Here is a 24558-nt window from a genome sequence, read left to right on the forward strand (position 1 = left end):
CGCCACAAGTTCAAATTTGGCCTGGCTGCCTGTCCGTCTTTGGCCAAACCTAAGTGGCACTTGTGCGCAAGGTTGCAACACTCGTAGTGGGAGTCAGGACTCAGCCCCATGGGACAGGAGCCACTACTGTAGAATGAATGAAGGAAGGGCTTGCTCTCCAACACCCCTGGGTCTTCCTCTCAATCCCAGTCCAGGATTAGGGTTATGGTGCTGGAGTGAAGGGTGTATATATGTGATGGTGGGTTGCATGAAAAGAGAATGCAGTTGGTGTGTCGCCTTAGTAAAAATTTGGGAACCAGCTTTAAACAATCTTTGGGCAGTAAGATGACTTACACTTTCACACATTCAGGCCATTATCTCTGTGCTGCACATAGACAGAGGTTGCTATCAGAAGCTGTCATGGAACTGGAAGATTAAAGCAGCTCCTTCTGTGTAGCAGAACCTTAAAGGTACATCACGTGGCCTAATGCCTCCGGGACTGAGCCACCAGGCTCTAACACTCCTGCTTCACACCATGCTCTGTCCACAGTGAGTCCAACTGAGCTAAAGCTTTTTACACTCTTCAGGGACTGATGCACCTCAGCAAGTATTCACAGTGATGCCTGGCAGCCTCTTCCAAATAGGATAGGGGTTATCAGTCACAGGGAAGTCCTTAGGTTAGCAGAGAGAGGTGAAATTTAAGCCTTAGTCCATCCCAGCCATGCCAGCTCAATCAGCCAGCCATGCTGCTGGGAAATCCATTCCTCCTCGTCCTTCTGTCTCTTTGTCAGTCCAAGGTGAGATCCCTGTGTCTCTCCAAAAGACAGCCCCTGCCACCTGGCACCTTTCTCCTTTGTTCTCATATTGTGCCTGCTCGAATTTTCCTATGCTCTTGGTATCAGTTGTCTAGTCCTTGGAGCTCTCATTGTCTCTCCAGATCCTCCAGTGATATAGGTCAGTTTCAGCCTGTTCTTTAATGACCCATTCATTCCACCCTACATGCTCACCTCCTGTCTTCTGAGCTGCCCTTTTGCACCAACTGGGTAGCAATGCAAAGCACAGAGGGAAACTGAGGCATGCATAGACATCATAAAAATATCACAGAAAACTCCTACTTTGTCACAGAAGCCCTGAGCTCTGCTCATCTTTGGAAGAGAATTTGCAAGGTCTCTGCATTCCTAACCATCACTAGCATTCCAAAATTTTCCTTGACAGCTATCATAGATCTTATTGGTGAAACACCAGTCCCTTTCCATATTACCAGCAGGGGCTGCAGAGGAGCTTGGCCCAGGGCCTAGCTTTCTCCACTTTCTGTAACCTTTGGGCAGTCTACCCAACAGTAAACAGCTCTAAGTACGTAGGGGAGATCAATTCAGCTCTGAGGAAAAGTAGGGACACATCACTGGAGGGAGCATGGAATCTGGTCAAAGCATCTTTCGCTCAATCTCTATGGATGGGCGATTAGGGATGGGAAGGGAGACTTGCATTCAGGAAGAGAGAGTCACTAAGTGAATTCTCCTTTGCCAGGCTCACCTGTGTACTATGTGGTCCTTTGGAAAACAGAGTATGATGTGCATTGTGTTGTGTTGCAAAATGCACGTCTCCTCCTCCTACACTGTGTATGTGGGGCCTTCTCCTCCCATTCTTGATCTGTTCAAGGGATCACGTATTTCCTTCTTTCTGTCATTCTCCATCAGTGAAACAAAGGTTATTCAAAAAGAAAATAAATGGCAAGTGTTTGAATTTGGGGTGTTGGCTTGATAATTTTCAGTGCAATGAAGTGTACATTTGAAAAGTGATACAAAAGTTGGGCAGTAAGGTTGTAATTTCTGTGTAGTCACATTATGGAGCTGTGGTACTGGGCATGTGCTCTGTGCAATGTAGACATAAGATCTGATATTTCTTTTGGGAGGCTGTTTGCCAATGTTTTAGTAGAGTTGCGCAAACTTTTTTTAATTCCTTTTATTTTTGTTGAAAAAATGCATTTTGCAGGGCCTGACACCATTTGTCAAATTAAACTTGGCTAATGGTTGCAGTTGAAAAATACATTTTTGAAAGAATCAGAATGTTTCATTTTGATTTTTTTATTCAAAATGATGTTTTGATACCAAATTTGGCCAATTAAAAAAAACCAAACAAACACAAATTGGAAAGACACCTGAAACAGCTGAATCAAAATGGAAAACTTAAAAAAAAAGTTGTTAAAAAAACAAACAATTTTTTTAAGTTGATTTGAAATATTTTGGTTGATTCAAAATGAAATATTTTTGAGTTCTTTATTTGACACATTTATTCTTTTTCAATTTTCAGTTCATCACCCACACCGAAAAATCCATTATTCACTCAGCTCTGTGCCTTAGCTGTACATTTCCTTGGGTTTTGTTTTGTTTTGTGTTACAGAGCATATACTTACCTAGTTCACTCTGATTTTAGAGATATGGCACTAACCCTATATGTAAAATGGGGAATGCGACATGAAGTGATAACTTCTTTAGAACAGGAATGAATTTACATGTGCCTCCTGCAGAAGAGATACTTAAAGTAACTTACAATATATTTGTTTTTAAAGTGAATATGGACTGATACAACTGGCTAATCAGTGTGTGTTATTCATGTATGAATGGTTTTGTGAGTCTTTTCCAAAAGGGATTTTAGATTGTGGAGTAGAGTCCTAACAGTTAGCACTCCTTGATTCCAGTCTCTTGCATCCCAGCAGGAAGGGCCTTCCATCCAGTTTCTAACCCTTATTTGTGGCTTATCCTAACCTAAGAGTTTTCAATGTTCTTACCCTCCTTACTAGAGGGTTATGCCCCTTCTGCAATGAGGGTAGGTGGTAGCCCTCCTGCTCCACCAGGCTTGACCCCGGGCCTTACGAGAGACCACAAAGTCGAGCATTCTGGAATGCCCTGGAGGTGTTGCGCTCCTGGGTCACTTCCTACCCTCCATTTCCCCCCAAAGTCTCCAAGTCCAATATAAGGCATGGCCTACACTACAGGATTAGGTTGACGTAAGCTGCCTGGTGTTGACCTAGGTGTGAAAGTGTCTTCACCTAAATCTGGCTCCTGCTGATGTAAGTTGAGACATGGTTGATGTAACTGAGGTTGACGCAGTGTCAGTTTTTTCACAGTGCCCAGTGTTCAGCCTTTCTGGATAATTTGCAATCAGTGCAGTTTTAGCTTCTTCTGACCTTCAATCTTATTTATTTTGCTTCCTTTTCTGTCCCTACTTCCCTTTCCCAAAATAAGCAAACAGAAAATAACAAACCAGTAACCACTTTGTCTGTTCTCCAGCCACCACACCTAAAACTCACTTAAAATCACTACCAGTACCTCAAAGCAATCAGCTGTGCACAGACCCTGGTCGACTATGCCACTGTGACGGGTTGGATCACAGAAACCCCCTTGGGAGCTGCTGACCGATGTGCCAAGACTACTTCTATCCCTGTTTCCCCTGCCAGCTCAGGACCCCAGCACCCTGTCTTGCTGAGCCAGACACTCTGTCTGCTCCAGCAAAGACCCAGAGTCTGAATTACCTGCCCCAAAACTGCAGGTTTACCTGAAAACAGCTCACAGAAGTGTGCTTGTCTTTAGCACCCAGATGCCCAACTCCCAATGGGGTCTAAACCCAAATAAACCCATTTTACCTTGTATAAAGCTTATGCAGGGTAACTCATAAATTGTTCACCCTCTATAATACTGATAAAGAGATATGCACAGTTATTTGCTCCCCCAGGTATTAATACATACTCTGAGTTAATTAATAAGTAAAAAGTGATTTTATTAAATACAGAAAGTAGGATTTAAGTGGGTCCAAGTTATAACAGACAGAACAAAGTAAGTTACCAAGAAAAATAAAATAAAATGCACAAATCTATGTCTAATCAAACTGAATACAGATAAGAACCTCACCAGTGACAGAATGCTCCCTTTTACAGGCTAATCTCCTTTTAGCCTGGGTCCAGCAATCACTCACACCCTCTGTGGTTACTGTCCTTTGTTCTAGTTTTCTTTAAGTATCCTGGTGGGATGGAGAGATTCCTTCTTTAGCCAGCTGAAGACAAAATGGAGGGGTCTCTCACAGGTTTAAATAGACTTTCTCTTGTGGGTGGAGACCCCCTTCCTCACTCCTATGCAAAGTCCAACTCCAAGATGGAGCTCTGGAGCCACCTGGGCAAGTCACAAACCCATGCATGATTCAGTCTTTACAGGCAGAAGCCAATTTCCACATGGTATCTTATATGTCTCCAGGAAGACTTCTTATGCGGATTGGAGCCTTCCAAGCTCTTTTGTCTGTTAAGTGCTTCTGTACTGAGTACTTAATTTGCACATTCCTTTCCTAAGAAGTGACCAAATGTTTTAACTAAGGCTACTTAGAAATAAAGCAATTATACAGCCAATGTTCATAACTTTGAACACACAAATGACGCCTGCACACAACTAGGATGAGCATAACCAGTAGATTATAACCTTTACATAGATATGTTACATGGCATATGTAGCAAAACCCTATTCCAGTTATATCATACATACATTTATGAGCACCTCCCCCTCATAAAGCCTTATGGGGTACACTGTCACAGACGCAGTGTCAGTTTAGACACTGCTTTGCTCATGTCAACTCTTATTGGCTTTCAGGAGCTGTCCCACAATGCCCCACCCTGACAACCAATACAAGCACTCCAGGTGAGGACATGTACCGCTAACACAAGTGATTTAACAAGTGGGGTGTCTGTGAGCTGGCATATGTTAGGTCGATGTAACATGGCCCTAGGTAGCAAAAGGAAAGGAAAGACAACTAAACCTACAGCCCCAGCCGGGCTCAGCAGGCAGACTTCTTCCTCACAGTGAGGCTTCTTCAGCACCCATGTTCAGGAGCCCTCAGGATAGGTCTGTCCTCCACCCTAGCCTTCCCCTTCTGGGCTGAGTGGCACTGCCTCCCTTCCAAGCTTCCTCTCCAATTGGAGCATGCTCTGCACAGGGTTGCCAGGTGTCTGGTTTTTGACTGGAAAAATCCAGTCAAAAAGGGGACCTGGCAGTGTCCAGCCAGATGTACAGTTACCACGGGCAGGGGAAGGCACTGGGTCATCAACCTGTGCCAGCCCCTGCTCAATGAGACCACCTCCTACCAGCAGGTAGGCAGGCTCCATATCAGGCTGCAGCTCCTGTTCCTGCCCTGGAACAGAGGGAGCCCAGCTGAGTGTGTGGGAGGTGGAGAGGGTCGAGGGAGGAGGAAGAGGAAAGGGGGACAGCAGTGAGCGATGGGGGAGGGGTAAGAGGAGTGAGTGCGGGCAGGGCCTCAGGAAGTGGTGAGAGAGGGAGCGGGGCCTCAGGCGAAAAGGTGGGGAGGGGGTCCAGTTTTCCGAAAGTAGCAAGTTGGCAACCCTATGCAGACCTGGAGGGGCAAGGTTACTGGGCCTAGTATTATCCTGTTACCCCTTCAGGCCCAGTGTGAGGTTTGTACACCCCATCACAGGTTGTCTTTATATTTTAAGATAAAAGAATATCATTCATTCCAGGTCAGAGTGAAGGCTGTTGGGTTGTGATGAAATCTGCAATTCGGTACACTGGTAAGAACAATAGAAATCAGAAATGGCCACTAATTTGGGGTGCCTGGATTTTTTGAGTTGTCAGCTCAGGACGCATTGGACCTGATTTCAGATGTGCTGAAATCACCTACCACTACAGTGGAAGCCAATTGAAATTCAACCCCTCTGAAAATCATTACTGCTTTAAGCTTTATGCTATTTTATATTTATATATGTTTAGATTGGCTACGTTTGTGTATAACGTTTAGAGAAGGGAAAGAGGTGGACGGAAGATTATTTTGTATATAGCTTGTTTAGAATTTTTAATATGCTTTTGTTTTTGGGAGGGCTTTTTTTTATATTTTGGAATTTTTTGTGGTTTTTTTTTAGAGATTTTAGTTTAGGTTGGCTGCTTGTGGTTTTTTTGGCGTTATTAAGCCACATTGGCTTTGGGGTTACAAAGGCATTTTGTTGGATTTTATTGGACAGTTAAGCTTTGCAAATGTAATTTTAGTTTTGTAACTTGTATTGCTTTTGGTTTGTTTTTGTTTATATTTTTTTTTATAGCTAGCTGGGGCTGAAAGCAGTTTTTTTTTGTATTTAGTATAGTTTGCGTTGATTTTTGATTTTGAATGCAGAGCAATTTTTTTTTATTTTTAGGCTAAGCTGAATTTTAAATTAATTTGTTTTTTTTTTAATAGATAAATTGCTTATATTGTTAGAGGCTTTTTGGTGATCAAAAGCTTTTTTTAGATGTATGATTTTATTTAGATTGAAGGTATTTTTTAGTGGGCATTGTTTAGATGGATTTTTACGAGTGTAAAGATTTTAATTTTTTAAATATTTGCAAGTTGTTGGACTATAATGTATGTATATGAAATAAAATGGGGTACCCTTAGGGGGTGAGCTGGAATGTTTAAATTATTTTTTATTTATTTTTTAATTATATATACACAGGGGGGATACCCTGTCCGCGCTAGCTTCACTAGGAGCTGTGCCTGCTCATCACCTCTGTCTCCCTCTTGGCATCACCTGAGACCTTTGCTTTAAACACTGAAAAAAGTTATCCACATCGAGAGCTATATTCTCCATCAAGTTTCAATTATTTTCCATCAGTTTCAATGACAGACATATTGTCCAGCATTAAAATAGCAATTTCTTCAAGGGCACCAGAAAAGGAAACAATAATTACGCATGGGCACTTTATTGTTCTTTTAGAGAGTGCCTGAAAGATTCTTCTTTTTTCTCTCGATAAAATATCTGCATATTTTTTTTAGTTTGGTTTTGTTTGCTACATCTCTTGGATGTCGTAAACCTTGCAGTTCTCCTGTTTTCCATTTGCTTTTTTAAAAGGATTGGATCTTCTAATGTAAAAGGAAACAACATACATTTCAGGCCCTTCTTATTTATCATCAAGAAGCCAAAATGGTCACAAAAGCAATTTTTTTCTTTTTTGGATCACCTTTGAAAATTAGTGGTGCATTAGCTTGCTGGTTTGTCTGAACATGGGTTCAGAAGCTGTCTAGATTAGGGTGAAAGCATCAGGACTTGGCCAAAGGTATGTGTTTGATTAATCTCCAATTACAGCTCTACGACACTGTTTAATTATACTAATAAAATGCTGATGGGAAGGAGAAAGTGCTCTCACAAGGGACAGAAAGGTCTTCCTTTCGGAATGAAATCTGAAGGGTCTTTTCTCACCTGGCTGTCCTTTTTAAGCTAGTACGAAGTGATGGGTATGTTAGACAGAGATTTATCATTTAAAAAAACCCAGAAAATATGGAAGCAAAAATAAACCTAAAAATGCTGAATGTTGAGGATCCCCCCTCCCTGCATGTAGTTGAACCTTGATTAAAATTAGCCAAAACACTGAGAGCCCCAACACTACAAGGAGAAATGGGTGTTACAACAATGGGTGTGAAATGTTTGTGGAATACCATTGTGGGATGTAGTGTAGTAGTAGCTGTGTCAGTCCCAGGATATTAGAGAGACAAGGTGGGGGTGGTGATATCTTTTATTGGACCAACTTCTGTTGGTGAGAGAGAGACAAGTTTTCTCTCTGTGGTTCAAAAGCTCATTTTTCTCACCAACAGAAGTTGGTCCAATAAAAGATATTACCTCACCCACCTTGTCAGTGACATTCAAGTCCTGTAAGACCTGATGTTCCTGTATAGGGCAAATGCATCCATGACAATACTTAAATGCTGCTGTTGATTATTAATTATCATCATTATTATTATTACCCTAGCACAGATTTAACTGTCATTGCAGAATTGGACGGTGCTCCATGGCTTATCTAGGCATGCCGAAGATTGGTTAGACTTTTAAACAAAGAATAAAACCTGCGCTCAGTGATTTCCCTGACTGTGCAGAAATGGTTAAATCTCACACATTTCAGGCTGTCTCTCCCATCATCTCCCTCCTTTTCCTCTGTCTCCATGTTAATTTTCACCCTTCCATTCATAAACCCCCCAACACATACACACACATGAAGGTGACCAGATGTCCCGATTTTACAGGGCCAGTCCCGATTTTTGGGTCTTTTTCTTCTATAAGCTCCAGTTACCCCTCACCCCCATCCTGATTTTTCATACTTGCTGTCTGGTCACCCTAACACACACACACACACACACTCTGAGAGAAAACCTTCTGAATAACCTCTGCCCCTTCTTCTCCACTTCTTCCCTGTGTCTGAGCCCCCTACCCCTGGAGGTTTGCTCCCCTACCAGATGCCTGCTGGATCTGAGCAAAGAGCAAGGTGTTGTGCCTTCTTGGTTGTTAATATGCTAGTGAGAGGAACAAGAACTGTGTTACCAAGTGATCAAATTCTGCCGGGCTGTGAGATCTGAGGCTACACAAAGTGAGTGTACAATAAAAGTGGCAGCTCTGTGACTCACAGACACATGGGGGGTGAGGAGGGGCCACTTGTGCAGGGGAATTACTAGCCTGCCCACCTCCAGCACTTTCACTGAGTTCTCTCTCAATCAGCTGGTTTAGAAGCTGGTGTCAGCAGAGCCTGGGGCTGCCCCACGGGCTGGTTCCAGCCACTGCAGAAAGTCCTCCCTGGGCGGGCACGTAGGGGGTTTAATTAAGGTCTCTACCCAGCACAGACCCCGCTGGGGAGCAGCAGCTGCTCAGTCCTGGCTCCCGATCTCCGTGGAGGGAGCTGGAGGAATGATCTGGGACACTCAATCTTTGCTCCGGATCAGAGGAAAAAAGCAAGGGAAAAAAGAGAGAGCGAGAGAAATAACCCTTCTCCTTCAAGTAACCGTGCACACACACACTCTACTTTAGGTGTGCGTGCACCCAATGCATTTGAGTATGAGACTTTTGTCAGCAGTAACACTGAGCAATACCTGCATCCCTCATCCCTAGCTGGGGCATAAAAGGCGCAAGTCCACCACCTCCTTCTCAGTTCCTTCTCACCGCACTTGGAGAGAGTTGGAGCTCCCTATAGTTTTGTTAATGATTAGCCAGGCTTTCAATATTAATTCTGTAAATGGTTCTATAGTGGTGTTAGTTTAATTAGTTCTCATCATTAGTATAGTTTAGCTACAGACTTTAGTGTAAGTCCTGTGGATTTATTATGAAACATTTCTCAGGTTTTAAACACATGCAAGACTCTGTTCCCTGTCAAGAACAGGCACACAAGCTGTTTGATCTACCTAGGGGAAGAGCATGTGAGGGATCTGCACTTCTTCCCATTAGAACAAAAAATCACAGGGACTACCGTTAGAAAGTCTACTTAACGAAGAAGGCCATGCATCCTTCGTCTCCAGTGTTGGAACCAGATCAGAGTTTGCTGAATCCATGAGTAGTGGGCCCTGCGGTTGCCCAATCTCTAAATGCAAGTCATGTGAAAAACAGCGTTCCTCCTCCTCTAAGCATTCAAATTAATTTAATTAATTAAAATGCTATCAGGAATAAATCAGAAGTCAAACTAATTAAGATGAAGAAGGTTGGTGGACAACACAAGCAGAGTATACGCCCGGAAAAGAGGATGTTCTAGGCTTCTTGAGAAATAATAATCAAATCCCATCGCAGCATGGGAAACTTATCTCAGCCTCTTGCTCTGCTCCATTTCAGGATATAATTTCGTTGTCTGCTTTAATAAAGCAGTTGTGTGCCCTCATGAGAGGGCCACTCCAGCCTTGCGTGGCTGTCTGAGATCCATGGCAAATGGCAGTGGTTCTATTCCTTTTGCCAAGCCCTCATTGGCACAAGGCTCTCTCATGTATGGATTCTCTGATGCCGAATAAAGGCTGAGTTGTCACTGAAGCTTTTCCCACACTTGGGGCACTTATATGGTTTCTCTCCTGTGTGGATTCGCTGATGTTTAATAAAGGTTGATCGATCTGTGAAGCTTTTTCCACAGTCACAGCATTTATAGGGCCGCTCCTCCATGTGAATTCTTTGGTGGATAATGAGGTCTGAGCTCCGACCAAAGCTTTTCCTGCAGTCGGGGCATTTGTAGGGTTTCTGTCCCGTGTGGGTTCTCTGGTGTTTAATAAGGTGTGAACTGTCACTGAAGATTTTCCCACAGTCAATGCAATTGTACGGTTTATCGCCAGTGTGGATTCTCTGATGTTGCATAAGGTGTGAGCTCTGAATGAAGCTTTTCCCACAGTCGGTACATTTCTAACATTTCTCTCCTGTGTGGAGTTTCCAATGTTTAGTAAAGGATGAGCTCGATCTGTACGTTTTTCCACAGATGTGGCATGTGTGAGGTTTTGCTCCCATGTTGATTCTCTGCTGAATTGTGGCATCAATGAATTCCGTGAAATCTTCCCCAACAGGAGTGGATTTACCTTTCATTTTCCTTGGCTGGTTTCTCTGCTGTCTCTCTGGCCTGCTCTGACTCTCACAGGTGTCTCCCCTCCCAGATCTCTGGGAAATGTTCCCCTTGGATAGTCCTGAAACTGTCCCATGTGGTTCCACCTGTTCAGGACCTTCCTGCTGAGGATTCTCCTCCTCATTCTCACTCACCGTCCCATCACCTGCTGGGACAGATAGAGAATCCAGACAGGAGTCAGTCCCTGTGCTGGGAGACAGGGGACCTCAGAAAGGGGGGAACCAAAGTAACTACTGGGGAGATTGAAATATCAGGAATTGAATCTCCCAGACCCTTCCCCAGAGGAAAGAGAAAAGGAGGCCGGTTCTGCCTCCACATCCCATCCAAACACTCAGGGGGAAAGAGCTACAGGCAGGTGTCCATAAGGGTGGTGGGAAGCAATGAGTGACATCTGCCAAGAGGATATGACACCTGCTGGGGGCCATCCTGTCTTGGGCAAGATGAGCTGGAAGCTGGGAAGCTCACAAGCCCTTTGTGGGAATCCCAGCTGTTCCTTTCAGAGTCTGTTTCACTAAATTCTCACTTGTGCCGGCACCAATCAGGCTGTCCTTTTCCTCAGGGCCTTGGAGAACTGGGACCCACACTTGCTCCATCAGAAAGATCACGTCAGGTTTGGAAATGGAAAATCCTGTGCTGGGGGAAAAATGGTGAAAATAGGTCTCCCTATTAGAGAATACTTGCTGCAAAAATATTCCATGTTATTAAACCCAGACCATTTCTAAACCACAGTTTCTGGACACTCTCCTACTGTGGAAATTGAACTATTAACAACTCTGTTGGGAAAATAATACAGCCGAACATTCATCATTGAAGAATTATACACAGTGACACACTGTTATACTAAAGTGAGATATTTTAAATTCAGTCGGTCCAGATAACTTGCCCCAAGTTTAACATTTTCAGAAGCACCTATGGCTAATGTCTACACTAGGAGTGCTTCACCAATGTAGAAATAGTGATCTGCCAGACCAATGATTCTCAACCTTTCTGGAGTACTATACCCCTTTCAGGAGTTTGATTTGTGTTGTGTACTCCTAAGTTTCACTTCACTTAAAAACTACTTGCTTACTAAATCAGACATAAAAATACAAAAAGTGCCACAGCACACTGATACTGCAAAATTGCTGACTTTCTCATTTTTACCATATAATTATAAAATAAGTCAATTGGAATATAAATATTGTATGTACATTTCAATGTATGGTACATAGAGCAGTATAAACAAGCCAATGTCTGTATGAAATTTTAGTTTGTACTGACTTCGCTAGTGCTTTTTATGTAGCCTGTTGTAAAATTAGGCAAATATCTAGATGAATTGATGTACCCCCTGGAAGACATCTAAGTACCGCAGGGGTACATGTTACCCCTGGTTAAGAACCACTGTGCTAGACCAACAAAGTGCTCCTAATGTGAACACAGCTATCCTGGCAAAGTTGTGCTTTGTACCAAGATAGCAAAACCATTTAAGAAGGGGGCATTGAATGTTGAACAAATTGATCTTTTCTGCCAAGTGTTTGGATTTAAATGGATATTAGGGCAACAAACCAATACAAATAGGTTTGAAGTACGTGAATAAAAAAATCCTCCCTTCTTGGCCAAGAACATAGGGCCATATTTTTAAAGATATGTAGGTGCCAAGTGAGATTTTCAAAACACTAAGAAAGGGAAATCATTATTCATCACAATAGTAATGCATAGCTTTTGTCTAGCACTTTTCATCAGTAGATGTCAAAGTACTTTTTAAAAGAGGGCAGGATCATTATCCCCATTTTACAGATGGGGAAACTGAGGCACAGATCAGTGAAGTGACTTGCCCAAGGTTATCTAGCAGGCAAATGGCAGAGGTCAGAGCAGAACTCAAGAGCATTAGTTCACTAATTTCAATGCTAGGTTTTTCTCAGGTTTACTTTTACCCTAGACAGTACTTCTTGTAGTAAGATGAGGCCCTGAAACATAAACCCTTGGGATCAGAGGCCTGGTATGAGGCCTGAGGCCTGAACTAAAGTAATGGTCAAGACTTTGCTAACATAAAGCAAAGCTGTGAGCCAAAGGCAGGCCCTACTCACAGAAGTTGGCAAGAAGAAAGCTTCTAATTGCCATATACACATATATAAAAGATATCAAGTACAAGTAGGATGAATATGTGCCAGGATGGCATCAGAACATTCTGGTACGAATATATGCCACAGAGCTAATGAAGAACAGGCTGACCTATCCTAAAGACATGGTCAAAAGGATAATATGATGGATAGACTTGTTTGTGGGAACCAACATGTACCAGGAGAGAGGCAGCACCCTAACATGTAGAGGGGTTGTACCTCAATGCATCAGGAGTGATGTGTAACTTATTTGTACCTGTGTATAAGAATGCATCCCTGAGTGGATGTCTTTGTCTGACCTAGGGGGTCTGATTCCTGATTGCCTGTCCCCCCCCCCGCCATAATTTCCCACAGCTAGGACAATTTAAATCAATAAAAATAAAATGCTTTAAAATAAACATAGATACTATCTGTAAAAACTATAACAGAATAAAAATCGACCTCTGCCAAGCCTATTTACCTGTCAGTGTGGATGTGCTCTTATAAAGACACGGGATCCAAGACCTCTTAGACTTGATGTGTCCGATGAAACAAGCACATCTCTGTTCTCACTTTAATATTGAGGAGATCTACTTCTCACTCTGGAATCTGAGGGGGCGTCAAGGCTTGTCTCTGTGACTGTAGGAGGAAGTGGTAATGGGATCAGATTTTTAAATGAAGAATTAGCCCCCACCCCGTCCCGGTCTCCCCTCTGTCACTCATTATTCCCTCTCCCCTAACTGTGCAAATGGTTAAATCTGCTACATCTCACGCTGCCTCTCCCCACCCGTCTCCATTTCTCATTTTTCCTCTTCTTCCCCTTCCCGATGTTCCCCCACCCCCAGAGAAAAAGGAGACCCACACTGCGATCTGATCATGCCCCCCTGCAGCCTCCCCCTGCCCCCAACCTGTACAGCCTACCGCGGTTTTACCCTGAGCAGTGAGCACTTCCCGACAAGTCTGCGGGGAGATGTTGGATGGGATGGGAACTGAGTTACTGCAGAGAATTCCTTCTTGGGTGCTGGCTGGTGAGTCTTGCCCACATGCTCAGGGTTTAGCTGATCGCCATATTTGGGGTCGGGAAGGAATTTTCCTCCAGGGCGGATTGGCAGGGGCCCTGGAGGTTTTTCGCCTTCCTCTGCAGCGTGGGGCATGGGTCGCTTGCTGGTGAATTCTCTGCAGCTTGAGGTCTTCAAACCAGTTTTGAGGATTTCAATAACTCAGTCCTGGGTTAGGGGTTGTTATAAAAGTGGATGGGTAGGGTTCTGTGGCCTGCCTTGTGCAGGAGGTCAGACTAGATGATCATATTGGTCCTTTCTGACCTATGAGTCTATGAGTCTATAAGAAGCAGCTACTTCCTTGCAGCTCAGCTCCGTCCGTAGATGCATCTATAAAGCGGGAGCAGATTTCTAAAGGGAGCTGAGGTTCCCGGGGGTCCCTTTGTGCAAAGTCACTTTCCTCCCGTTCCCAGCACTTTCTCTATTACCAGAAGTTGCCAGCTGAGGGGTCAATGCTCCGGCAGAGCCTAGAGTTACCTTCAAAACCTGCTTCCCTCTGAATTCCCTACTTTGCTATTAGGGAGCAGACTCCTGTGAGCTGAGGATGCTCAGTAGCAGCTACTGAAGCCTCTGCCCTCACTCTGCCCTTATAAGAAGCGGACTCTGCTTCCTGCAGTAAAAAAGGGGCAAAGGGAGAAGAGAGGGCAAGCTGGAAGGTTTCCCAGCCCTCCAGGATTGTCCAGGAATCTCCAAGAGTTAAAGATTACTCTTTAATTAAAGAGTAGGCCATGTGATGAAACTTCTAGGAATACAGTAGAACCCCCGAGGGAATGTAGTCTGTGTGTAACTCTGAATGAGACATTATGGTTGTTCTTTCCAAAGTTTATAACGGAACATGGACTTAATACAGCTTTAAAACTTTACTCTGCAGAAGAAAAATGCTTTTAACCATCTACATTTAAATGAAACAAGCACAGAAACAGTTTCTTAACCACATCAATTTTTTAAAAAAAAACTTTCTCTTTATTTTTTTAGTACAAAAGAATGGCCACACTGGGTCAGACCAATAGTCCATCTAGCCCAGTATCCTGTCTTCCGACAGTGGCCAATGCCAGGTGCCCCAGAGGGAATGAACAGAAAGGGTAATCATCAAGTGATCCATCCCCTGTCACCTATTCCCTGCTTCTAGCAAACAGAGGCTATTCTGCCCATCCTGGCTAGTAGTTTATGTTCAACACTGTATTGTACTGTATTTGCTTTTGGGGAGGATTCTGCTGCTGCCTGATTGCGTAATTCCAGTTCCAAACGAGGTGTATGGTTGACCAGTAAGTTTTTCCTAATATCCAACGTAAACCTCCTCCACTGCAACTTAAGACCATTACTCCTTGTTCTGTCATCCACTATCATTGAGAACAGTCTAGAATCTGATCCATCCTCTTTGGAACCCCCTTTCAGTTAGTTGAAAGCAGCTATCAAATCCCCCCTCATTCTTCTCTTCTGGAGACTAAACAATCCCAGTTCCCTCAGGCTCTCCTCATAAGTCATGTGCTCCAGCCCCCTAATCATTATTGTTGCCCTCTGCTGGACTCTTTCCAATTTTTCCACATCCTTCTTGTAGTGTGGGGCCCAAAACTGGACACACTGCTCCTGATGAGGCCTCACCGATGTCGAATAGAGGGGAATGATCATGTCCCTCGATCTGCTGGCAATGCCCCTACTTATACAGCCCAAAATATCGTTAGCCTTCTTGGCAACAAGGGCAACCTGTCGACTCATATCCAGTTTCTCATCCACTGTAACCCCTAGGTCCTTTTCTGCAGAACTGCTGCCTAGCCACTCAGTCCCTAGTCTGTAACAGTGCATGGGATTTTTCCATCCTAAGTGCAGGACTCTGCACTTGTCCTTGTTGAACTTCATCAGATTTCTTTTGGCCCAATCCTCTGTATCCTATCCCTACCCTCCAGCATATCTACCACTTCTCCCAGTTTAGCGTCATCTGCAAACTTGCGGAGGGTGCAATCTACGCATCCTCCAGATTATTAATGAAGATATTGAACAAAACCAGCCCTGGGACTGACTCCTGGGGCACTCCACTTGATATCGGCTGCCAACTAGACATGGAGCCATTGAGCCCGACGATCTAACCAGCCAGCTTTCTATCCACCTTATGGTCCATTCGTCCAGCCCATACTTCTTTAACTTGCTGGCAAGAATACTGCGGGAGACCGTATCAAAAGCTTTGCTAAACCCCAGGATAGGGAGAAACAGAGAGGATCAAAGTTACCAAAGCAAATCTCATGATTTTTTGATAAAGCAGACTCATAATTTTTGAACATGTGGCATGGGCAATATTGCCACAGATTGGGTGAGCTGTCTGGAGTGGTTGCCCAGATAGGGTGTAGGTTGGCAGAGGTGCTTGTGTTCCTCACTGGATGGTCCATCTCAGCCTCCCCCATCCCACAGGGCTGTGGTGTTAAAGGTGCAAGGTACCCCCAATGCCTAGACAAGAGAGCGCTTCTTGATCTATAACATTGTCTTGAGCTGTCTAAGAGATTTGATTCAGAGAAATATTTGACACAGACGCCCTCCTAAATTTGTTCATATGCTACTGGAGTTTAAAATTCCTTGCCAGTTTACAAAGGTGTATGTCTGCACATGGCCTCATTGCAGCTCTTATTCTGCTATTTTGATTGCCTGAATGGCACGTCCCCTCCTGTAATCTGCAGTAAATGTAGTTTCACTCCTCCATTTATTTATTTTTAGAATGGTATTTTCATGACTCTTTTTTTTCTTGTCATGCCATCATTTACCTTGGTTAACACTGTGCCAACTATGCTACTTATATGTATGGTTTTATAGTGAATAATCACAGAAAACAATAACTGATGCTAGTAGCTAAGCAATCGCCTCACATAATGGTTTCTAGTACAACATTGCCTATGCTCTTATTGTGATTTTGTTTTAATGTACAATTTTGATTTCAAACAACTTGTTCTTCCAGTAGCAAGTTTTTTTATGACTTCAAGGCTGCCATCAAAAACTTCTTCCATTTCTTTTGACCCACGAAGGAGGACTGCCTTTCTCAGCTATTATTCTGCCTCTTTCTCTCTAGCACCTTAGGGCTTGTCTATGCTAGAAAGTTTTACCAGTTATTCGGGTGTATCTATACCAATCTAATTCCCCATGTGGGCACTCTCATTACAATATAAGAGTGCCTTTCTTTGGATTCATCTGGGGCTGTCAATTAACTGCAGTTAAGTCACATGATTAACTCAAAAAAATTAATCGCGATTAATCATAGGTTTAATCACACTGTTAAACAATAGAATACCAAGGGACATGATCATTCCCCTCTATTCAACATTAGTGAGCCTCATCTGGAGTACTGTGTCCAGTTTTGGGCCCCATGCTACAAGAAGGATGTGGAAAAATTGGGAAGTCCAGTAGAGGGCAACAAAAATGATTAGGGGGCTGGGGCATATGACTTATGCGGACAGGCTGAGGGAACTGAGATTATTTAGTTTGCAGAAGAGAAGAATTAAGGAGGATTTGATAGCTGCTTTCAACTACCTGAAAGAGGGTTCCAAAGAGGATGGATCTAGACTGTTCTCAGTGGTAGCAGATGACAGAACAAGGAGTAATGGTCTCAAGTTGCAGTGGGGGAAGTTTAGGTTGGATATTAGGAAATACTTTTTCACTAGGAGGGTGGTGAAGCACTGGAATGGGTTACCGAGGGAGGTGGTAGAATCTCCTTCCTTACAGGTTTTTAAGGTCAGGCTTGACAAAGCCCTGGCTGGCATGATTTAGTTGAGGATTGATCCTGCTTTGAGCAGGAGGTTGCACTCGATGACTTCCTGAGGTCCCTTTGAACCCTGATATTCTATGAAGTTCCATGAAAGTTCCCTTACGCATGCAAAAGTTTCTCAGTCACTGGGAATCATCCCAGACCTGCAACACTATGCAGTCCCACCAGTCTGTGCTTGTTTCCTGGGCCCAGAATCAGTGTTCCATGGCATGAACCTGCCCCATTACCACCATGATGTCCAAATTGTCATGGCCCATGCTTTGAGAGAAGTCTGTGTACATGTCCTCATCGCTATCATGATCGCGCTGTCATCGCCTCCTTGCCTGCTTTTGCAGGTTCTGCACATACTGCAGGATAATGCGTGAGGTGTTTGAGGTGTTTACAATGCTTACAACAGCAGCGGTGAGCTGAGCGAGCTCCATGCTTGCCGTGGTATGGCTTCTGCAGGAGAGCAGAGTTGCAGCAGAAGCAGTGGATGACGACAGATGCCACAAGAATAGATATTTATACAGAAAGATGAGACGGCCTGCGAGGTGGATTCATGGCACCAGGAGAGCAGAGTTGCTGCGGAAGCAGTGGATGACGATGGTTAGCAGTCTTACTGCACCGTCTGCTGACAGCAGTATGACCTCTGCATGGAAAAAAGGCACAAAACGATTGTCTGCCGTTGCTTTCACGGAGGGAGGGGCGACTGACGACATGTACCCCAAACCACCTGTGACAATATTTTTGCCCCATCAGGCATTGGGAGCTCAACCCAGAATTCCAGAGACTGCAGGAACTGTGGGATAGCTACCCAGAGTGCAACGCTCCAAAAGTCGATGCTAGCCACGGTACTGTGGATGCACTCCGCCAACTTAATGTGCTTAGTGGGGACACACACAATCGACAGTATAAATTCGCTTCCTAAAAATCGACTTTTATAAATTCAACCTAATTTTGTAGTGTAGACATTCCTTAGTGTCCATTAATTATTAGCTCTCCTTCTCTACTCAGTAGTGGACCTACACTTCCCTTTGTTTTAATTTTGCTCTTAATGTATTTATACAAAACTCTTCTTATTGCTTTTTATGTCTCCTGCTAGATGTAACTCATGTTGTGCCTTAGTCTTTCTGATTTTGTTCCTCCGTGCCTGTGCTAGTCTTTTGCATTCACCGTTAGCAATTTATCCATGTTTCCACTTTTTGTAGAATTCTCTTTTGAATTTTTCCAATCATTAAAGAACTCCTGTAACAGCCATATTGGCCTCCTACTTTTCTTCCTATCTTTCATGTTGAGATAGTTTGTTGTGCCCTTAATATTGTCTCCTTGAGAAACTGCCAGCTCTCCTGAACTCCTTTTATCCCTTCGATTTTCTTTCCATGGGACTCTACTTCCCAGTTCTCTGAGTTTGTTAAAGTCTGCTTTATTTTTAAGTCCATTGTCCTTCCTCTGCTGCTCACTCCTTCCCTTTCTTAGAGTCATGAAATTTATCATTTCATGATCAGATTCACAGCCAAGTTCCTCCCTGTTAAATCCTATCTCAAATGGCTGACCCCTGCTTACTTCCCCCACATTCTAAAACAAGAAGTTGTCCCCAGTGGTGATAAACAAGGCTGACTTTGTTGGGGGTCTACTTCAGGCAGAAATGAGAACTCTCCATTTTTCAAGGATCGCTCAACTCATCCTTTCCTGTTACTCTGTGCAACAAAGACCCAAAAAGATAGAGTAACCATTCTTGTCCCTCTCAGTTCAAACATAGACACACAATCCTGCTAACCCATGAAGAAGGATCAGCAGCCACCATCATATTCCATCCTTGGAAACTCAGGAATGTCATTGTCGCAACTACAGGGTTAGCTCCATTTTTGTCCCCTTTCTGAGTTCACCCACCTCACATCTCGGGCCTCCAAGGGAAGTTAGGCACCTAAGCACTTATCCACATCTTTAAGCTCCTGAACACCTTTTAATAATGTGACTAAGTGACTTGCACAACATCACAGAGGAAGTCTTTCGCATACCATGAATCAACAATGTGATGCAGTTGCGCCCCCCAAAAAGTGCTAATTATCATTCTGGGATGCATTAATTGGAGTGTCATATCAGAAACGGGAGATAATTGTCCCACTCTTCTCAACACTGGTGAGGCCTCAGCTGGAGTAATGTGTCCACTTCTGGGCATCTCACTTAAGGAAAGATGTGGAGGAGAGGGAAAAATATCATAAATGGTTTAGAAAATCTGACAGTGAGGAAAGGTTTTAAAAAAAAGTCGTATTTAATCTTGAGAAAAGATACCTAATGGGAAACCTGACATCATATTAGAAGACTGTTAAGGGCTATTTACAGAACCATAGAATCATAGAATATCAGGGTTGGAAGGGACCTCAGGAGGTCATCTAGTCCAACCCCCTGCTCAAAGCAGGACCAACCCCAACTAAATCTATAAAGAGGATGACCACCAATTATTCTCCTGAAGGCAGGATGAAAAGTAATCCATCTTAATATGCAGCAAGGGACATTTTGTATTAGATATTAGGAAAACTAACTAACTATCAGGGTAATTAAGATCTGGAACAGGCTTCCAAGAGAGGCTGTGGAAGCCTCATCATTGGAGGTTTTTAAGAACAGGTTGGACAAACACCTGTCAGGGACAGTCTAGGTTTACTTGGTCCTGCCTCAGTGCAGGGGGCTGGACTTGATGACCTTGCAAGATCCTTCCAGCTTTACATTTCTATGATTCGATAGCAGGAAATTGAACTCACATCTCCCAAGTTTCATTTGAAAGCCCTATCCACTGGATCATCTTTTCTCTTCTACAAGGTACCAGATACTCCTAGTGAGAGAGAGACCCTACCCAAAAGAGCTTAGAAACTAAGCAGACAAGACAGCAAAGGGTGGATTATTCTCTCCACTTGACAGAGAGAACACTAAGGCCTAAATGGCTTAAAACAGGAACTTTTGAAGAAATCCAGACACCCAAGTCACTGCAAGATGGGTACCTCGCTCATTTGGGACCCTTTGAGAACAATAAGCCTATAGTGACTTACATGAGCTCAGATTGGGAGTTCTAGACAGAAGTAGAAGTTTGAGCACTGGTCTCCCACATGACCCAGTGCAGTACCTGAATCACAAGACCAGCTTTTCTCACTTGTTTTCCTACTGTATTAGTATATCCCACAGAATTCCTCCAGACCATAAACTACTTCATAAACTCACCCCCAGAACTCAGCCCCTTTCACTGTGAGGAACTATTTCACAGAGATAAACCACAGCCAGGAAAGGATACCAGGAACAACACCCTCCTTCCAAGAGTTCAGCATAGGGTCACCATATTTCCCAAAGGAAAAATAGGACACTATGTGAGGCTGGCCCAAGCCATCCCACCCACCCCCCCACATGGGGCTGGCCTGCACCACTCGCCCGAACCCTGCCCACTCGCACCCCCTGTGTGGGGTTGGTCTTGTTGCTCGCCCAAGTCCTGTCTGCGCCCTGCATGAGGCTGGGGCTGACATCGCTGCTGTCCAAGCACTGCCAGTCCGCACGTTCCTCTGCACCTCACCTTTATGACAAAAGTGGGCATTTGTCCAATTTTCTCTTATCAACTGATCAAGTTGGCAAGAGCAAACAGGGCAAATGCCATCTTCTGCCAAAAAAGTTGTGATGGATGGAACAGGGCTTAAAAAAGGGACTGTCCTGGCCAAAATGGGACATATGGTCAACCTGAGCATACGGGTAGAAGGGATAGTCCTGGAGGAGCTAATGGCAACCGGTCCCAGCCCTGTGACTTTGATCAATGCCCTTCCTGGGTGGTGGAAGAGAATCGAACATCTGGGGCCTTCCACTAATGCAGCTGGCTGAGGCAGATCACAGATAAGATGAAGGTGAAGAACATTTGACAATCTGGCCACTGGGGACTTAAGCAGAGCTTAGTCATGAGCCAGTTGTCCATCTATGAGACAAAAGAGGGGTCAGATGCCCCAAAGGACCTGCTTGGGGAAGTGGTGGTGGGGAAAATGATGAGTTTGTCCTGTCTCAAAGCCTTTGTCATCAGGAAAAATAGCACCATCATGATGCCCCTGAATTGACTGTCCCTTGAGGACAGTGTCTTGCACACAGGATCTGATGACTATAGGGGCTGATCCCCTTGACATATGAGGGATGAGTGAAGAACCCTGCACAGAAGCTGACCCAGATGCTTCAGAGACCTCCCAGCTTGTAATGCCCAAGGGGACAGGAATCCTTACCCAGAGAGGTTAAAATCTCATAATTCTCATGCATAATGATCCTGTAGCGGGCTCTCTGGCTGGGGTCCGGTGAAGTTCGCTCACTCTCTCAGTGAAATACACAGCCACCTCTTCAAAGGTCACCAGCTCCACTTCAGACTTTTCCCTTCTCCATCCCCCAGAATGATGGGACAATCCAGAATCAGGCTGCAAAATAACATTTACATTTATCCTTGAGAGCAGGGTGACCAGCGAAGTTTCAGAAAGGGCTTTAATCTATTGCACACTCTGATTCTCAATAGGTTCTTTCTCTAAAGACAAGTTCTAGACCGGGGTGGGCAAGCTACAGCCCACGGGACCGTTCTGCCTGGTCCCCGAGCTCCTGGCCCTGGAGGCTAGCCTCTGGTCCCTCCCCTGCTGTTCTCCCTCCCCTGCAGCCTCAGCTCACTCACTCTGCTGCCTACGCAATGCTCTGGGCAATGGGGCTGTGAGCTCCTGGAGCAGCGCAGCTGCAGAGCCCAGCCTGACCTGGCATTCTGTGCTGTGTGGTGGCAGAGGTGGCAGCAGCATAGCCCGGCTCCAGCCGGGCAATATGGCTGTAGCACTGCCAGTCACCAGTGGGGCAGGGGGAGTGGGGGTGGGATAGAGGGCAGGGGAGTTTGAGCTGGTGGTCAGGGGGCGGGGGTGGTGGTCAGGAGGGGAAACGGGGTTGAATGGGGGCAGGGGTCCTGGGAGGCAGTCAGGAAGGAGGGGGTGTTGGATGGGGGGGCGGGAGTTCCAGGGACAGTAAGAGGACAGAGAGAAGGGGTGGTTGAATCAGGCAAGGGTCCCAGGGGGGCTGTCAGGAATGAGAAGAGGGGTTGGATGGGGTGGCAGGGGTCTGGGGGCAGTTAGGGGACAGGGAGCTGGGGTGTGTGGATGGGGCAGGGGTCACAGAGGGGCCGTCCGGGAACGGGGAGGTTGGGTGGGGCAGGAGTCCTGGGGGGGGCGTCAGACAAGAGGTGGGGGCCAGGCCACGACCTCCTCCCCTAACCAACCCGCCATACAATTTATGAAACCCGATGAATCCCTCAGGCCAAAAAGTTTGCCCACCCCTGTTCTAGATTCTGCCAGGCCAAATACTGGAGGCAAGATACTAAAAAAGAGCAACCAAAAGTTAAGCTCTTAAATCCATATTCATTCATCTCAGTAAGTTGCTTGACTTTTAAGACCGTGAGCATGTAACATTGGAGTTTAATTCTGAGTGCCCAGCAATTTTGCAATCAGGTGCCTGAATATAAAAAAAAAACCTTAATTTTAGACTCTTCTATTTAAAGATCTTGGCCTTGGTCTCTTTATTGTGGAATCTCCATCACTGGAGATTTTTAAGAGCAGGTTAGACAAACACCTGTCAGGGGTGGTCTAGATAATACTTAGTCCTGCCATGAGTGCAGGGGACTGGACTAGATGACCTCTGGAGGTCCCTTCCAGTCCTATGATTCTATTGCAGGGCAGAGCCTGACAGCCCTTCCCACGAGGATTAAGTCTACTGAGACACTGTTAAATCCTCCCAGTAACAGAAATAAATGAAGTCCGTAAGACCACTCACATGTTCAAAGGCAAGCAGGTGTGTCAGTGCTGGTAGAAGTGGATCCCAAGTGAGTAAAACAAATTGTACTGAATGAAAATGAAATCAGTGAGTATGCACAATGGAGAGTTATTCAACCCTCCTAAAATACTGACGTCATAACAGATTTTTACTAGACTAGAGATGACAGTGTCTGACCTTAGGAATTCTTTCCAACAACTGTAAAACTTCTAGAAAAACTGTTTAAGGTTCTAAAGCTCTTCGAAAAATAATAATGCTCTCAAAAACAAACGTTTTTAATTTCCTCCCACCCCATCCAACAAAAACGGGCTAAGTGGTTCTTCGGAAAGTTCATAAAATAAATTCAGCCCTAAAGATGAAAATAAAATTTCCAAAATGGATCGGACACGAGCTCCATCTAGTAACTCTGAGCATTTTATAAGCAACCGAAAAGGTCTTTTTAGAATGAAATTGTGCAGCCAACACTGTCAGTGTCACTGTGCACTCCAGCTATACCGAAAGAGCAGAACCAAAGGAGCCGCTCGGGGGATCCCCCGACACTGTCCCCAGGGCGGCGCATCCCCCCAGCAGCGCGGGCACCAGGCAGAGGCAGGAACTGGCTTTTCCTCTCCCTGCTCCTCCCCTTCTCCCCAGGAAAGTCAATGTGCCCCGGGCTGCTGCAGGGAGTGGGGCTGGGCAGGGCTGGGAGCCCGGACCTTCCCCCCAACTGATCGCTCCTGCTGCCCCTGCCAGACTCTCACCGTCTCCCTCCTGCCCCCTCCCCTCGGGCTGGGAGACTCGGTCCCTGGCCCGGCCCGACCCGTTCGCTCCCCGGAGCTGGCTCGGCTGCTGCAGGCGCTCAGGGGGGCATAGCCGGGGTGGGGGGTGGGATCAGGGAGGCAGCAGCTCTGGGACTCGCAGACCCCCCTTCCCCCAGGAGCAGAGCTGGGGCGAGGAGGAGCCGTTGGTGCACAGTCACTTTGCTGCCCGGCCCCAGCCCTTCCCCGGGTCTCGCCCCTCACCTGCAGGCCCCGGCTCAGGGGCTGGTGGCGGCAGAGCCCGAGGCTGCCCCGCAGAAAGTCCCCCCCGGCTGGGTACAGAGGGGGACTCGCGCAGGTTTGCCCCCGGTGTAATTTTACAACCCGTCTCTTTCTGGGCATGCGCATTAAGGGAAGTAGGCATGCTCAAAAACATCTATTTGAAGCCACTGCCCGCCCTTGGGATGGGCATTGTGCTCCCTGTATTTGCGTTCACAGCAGGTGAAAAGTGTGCAGGGCAGGAGGCGGGCGAATAGGAGAGGGAGGGCGGAGTCTGTGCAGTGGCTGACCTGACTGCACAGAAGGGTCAAACCGCTGGGGAAGAGGGGGGAGGCAAAGAGTAAAATGAGGGACGGTGCGGAAGCCAGGGTTAAGAGTGGGGTAGAGGCTCTGCCAAACAGTGGGAGAGGGGGAAACCCCATGATTGGAGGGGCAGAGGCAGTAAAGGTTACCTCACATGGGCTGAGCCATCTGCAATGTTTGCAAAAATAACTGAACTGCATTTGTCTTGTAATC

The 24558-nt window shown here is 45.3% G+C and overlaps 1 protein-coding gene and 1 long non-coding RNA gene across 2 annotated transcripts in view; both read right to left on the reverse strand.

Moving 5' to 3' along the window:
• Positions 1–13038, reverse strand: part of LOC127033153 (zinc finger protein 436-like) — a 28016-nt gene extending 14978 nt beyond the window's left edge. The window contains 4 exon segments of the mRNA XM_050920957.1: positions 5038–5151; positions 9739–10503; positions 10879–10988; positions 12915–13038. Of these exon segments, the coding sequence (XP_050776914.1) occupies positions 5038–5151; positions 9739–10503; positions 10879–10948 (949 nt within the window). The 5' untranslated portion in view covers positions 10949–10988; positions 12915–13038.
• A 3750-nt stretch (positions 13039–16788) lies between these two features.
• LOC127032896 (uncharacterized) lies at positions 16789–24144 on the reverse strand. The gene is made up of 3 exons (XR_007768948.1): positions 24028–24144; positions 21460–21645; positions 16789–17867 (listed from the first exon to the last, which is right to left on the reverse strand). It is a non-coding gene; the product is annotated as an uncharacterized LOC127032896 (long non-coding RNA).
• Positions 24145–24558: the final 414 nt, after the last annotated feature.

Source organism: Gopherus flavomarginatus, chromosome 12 (genome assembly GCF_025201925.1).
Source record: "Gopherus flavomarginatus isolate rGopFla2 chromosome 12, rGopFla2.mat.asm, whole genome shotgun sequence".
In the NCBI taxonomy this organism is placed as follows: domain Eukaryota; kingdom Metazoa; phylum Chordata; order Testudines; family Testudinidae; genus Gopherus; species Gopherus flavomarginatus.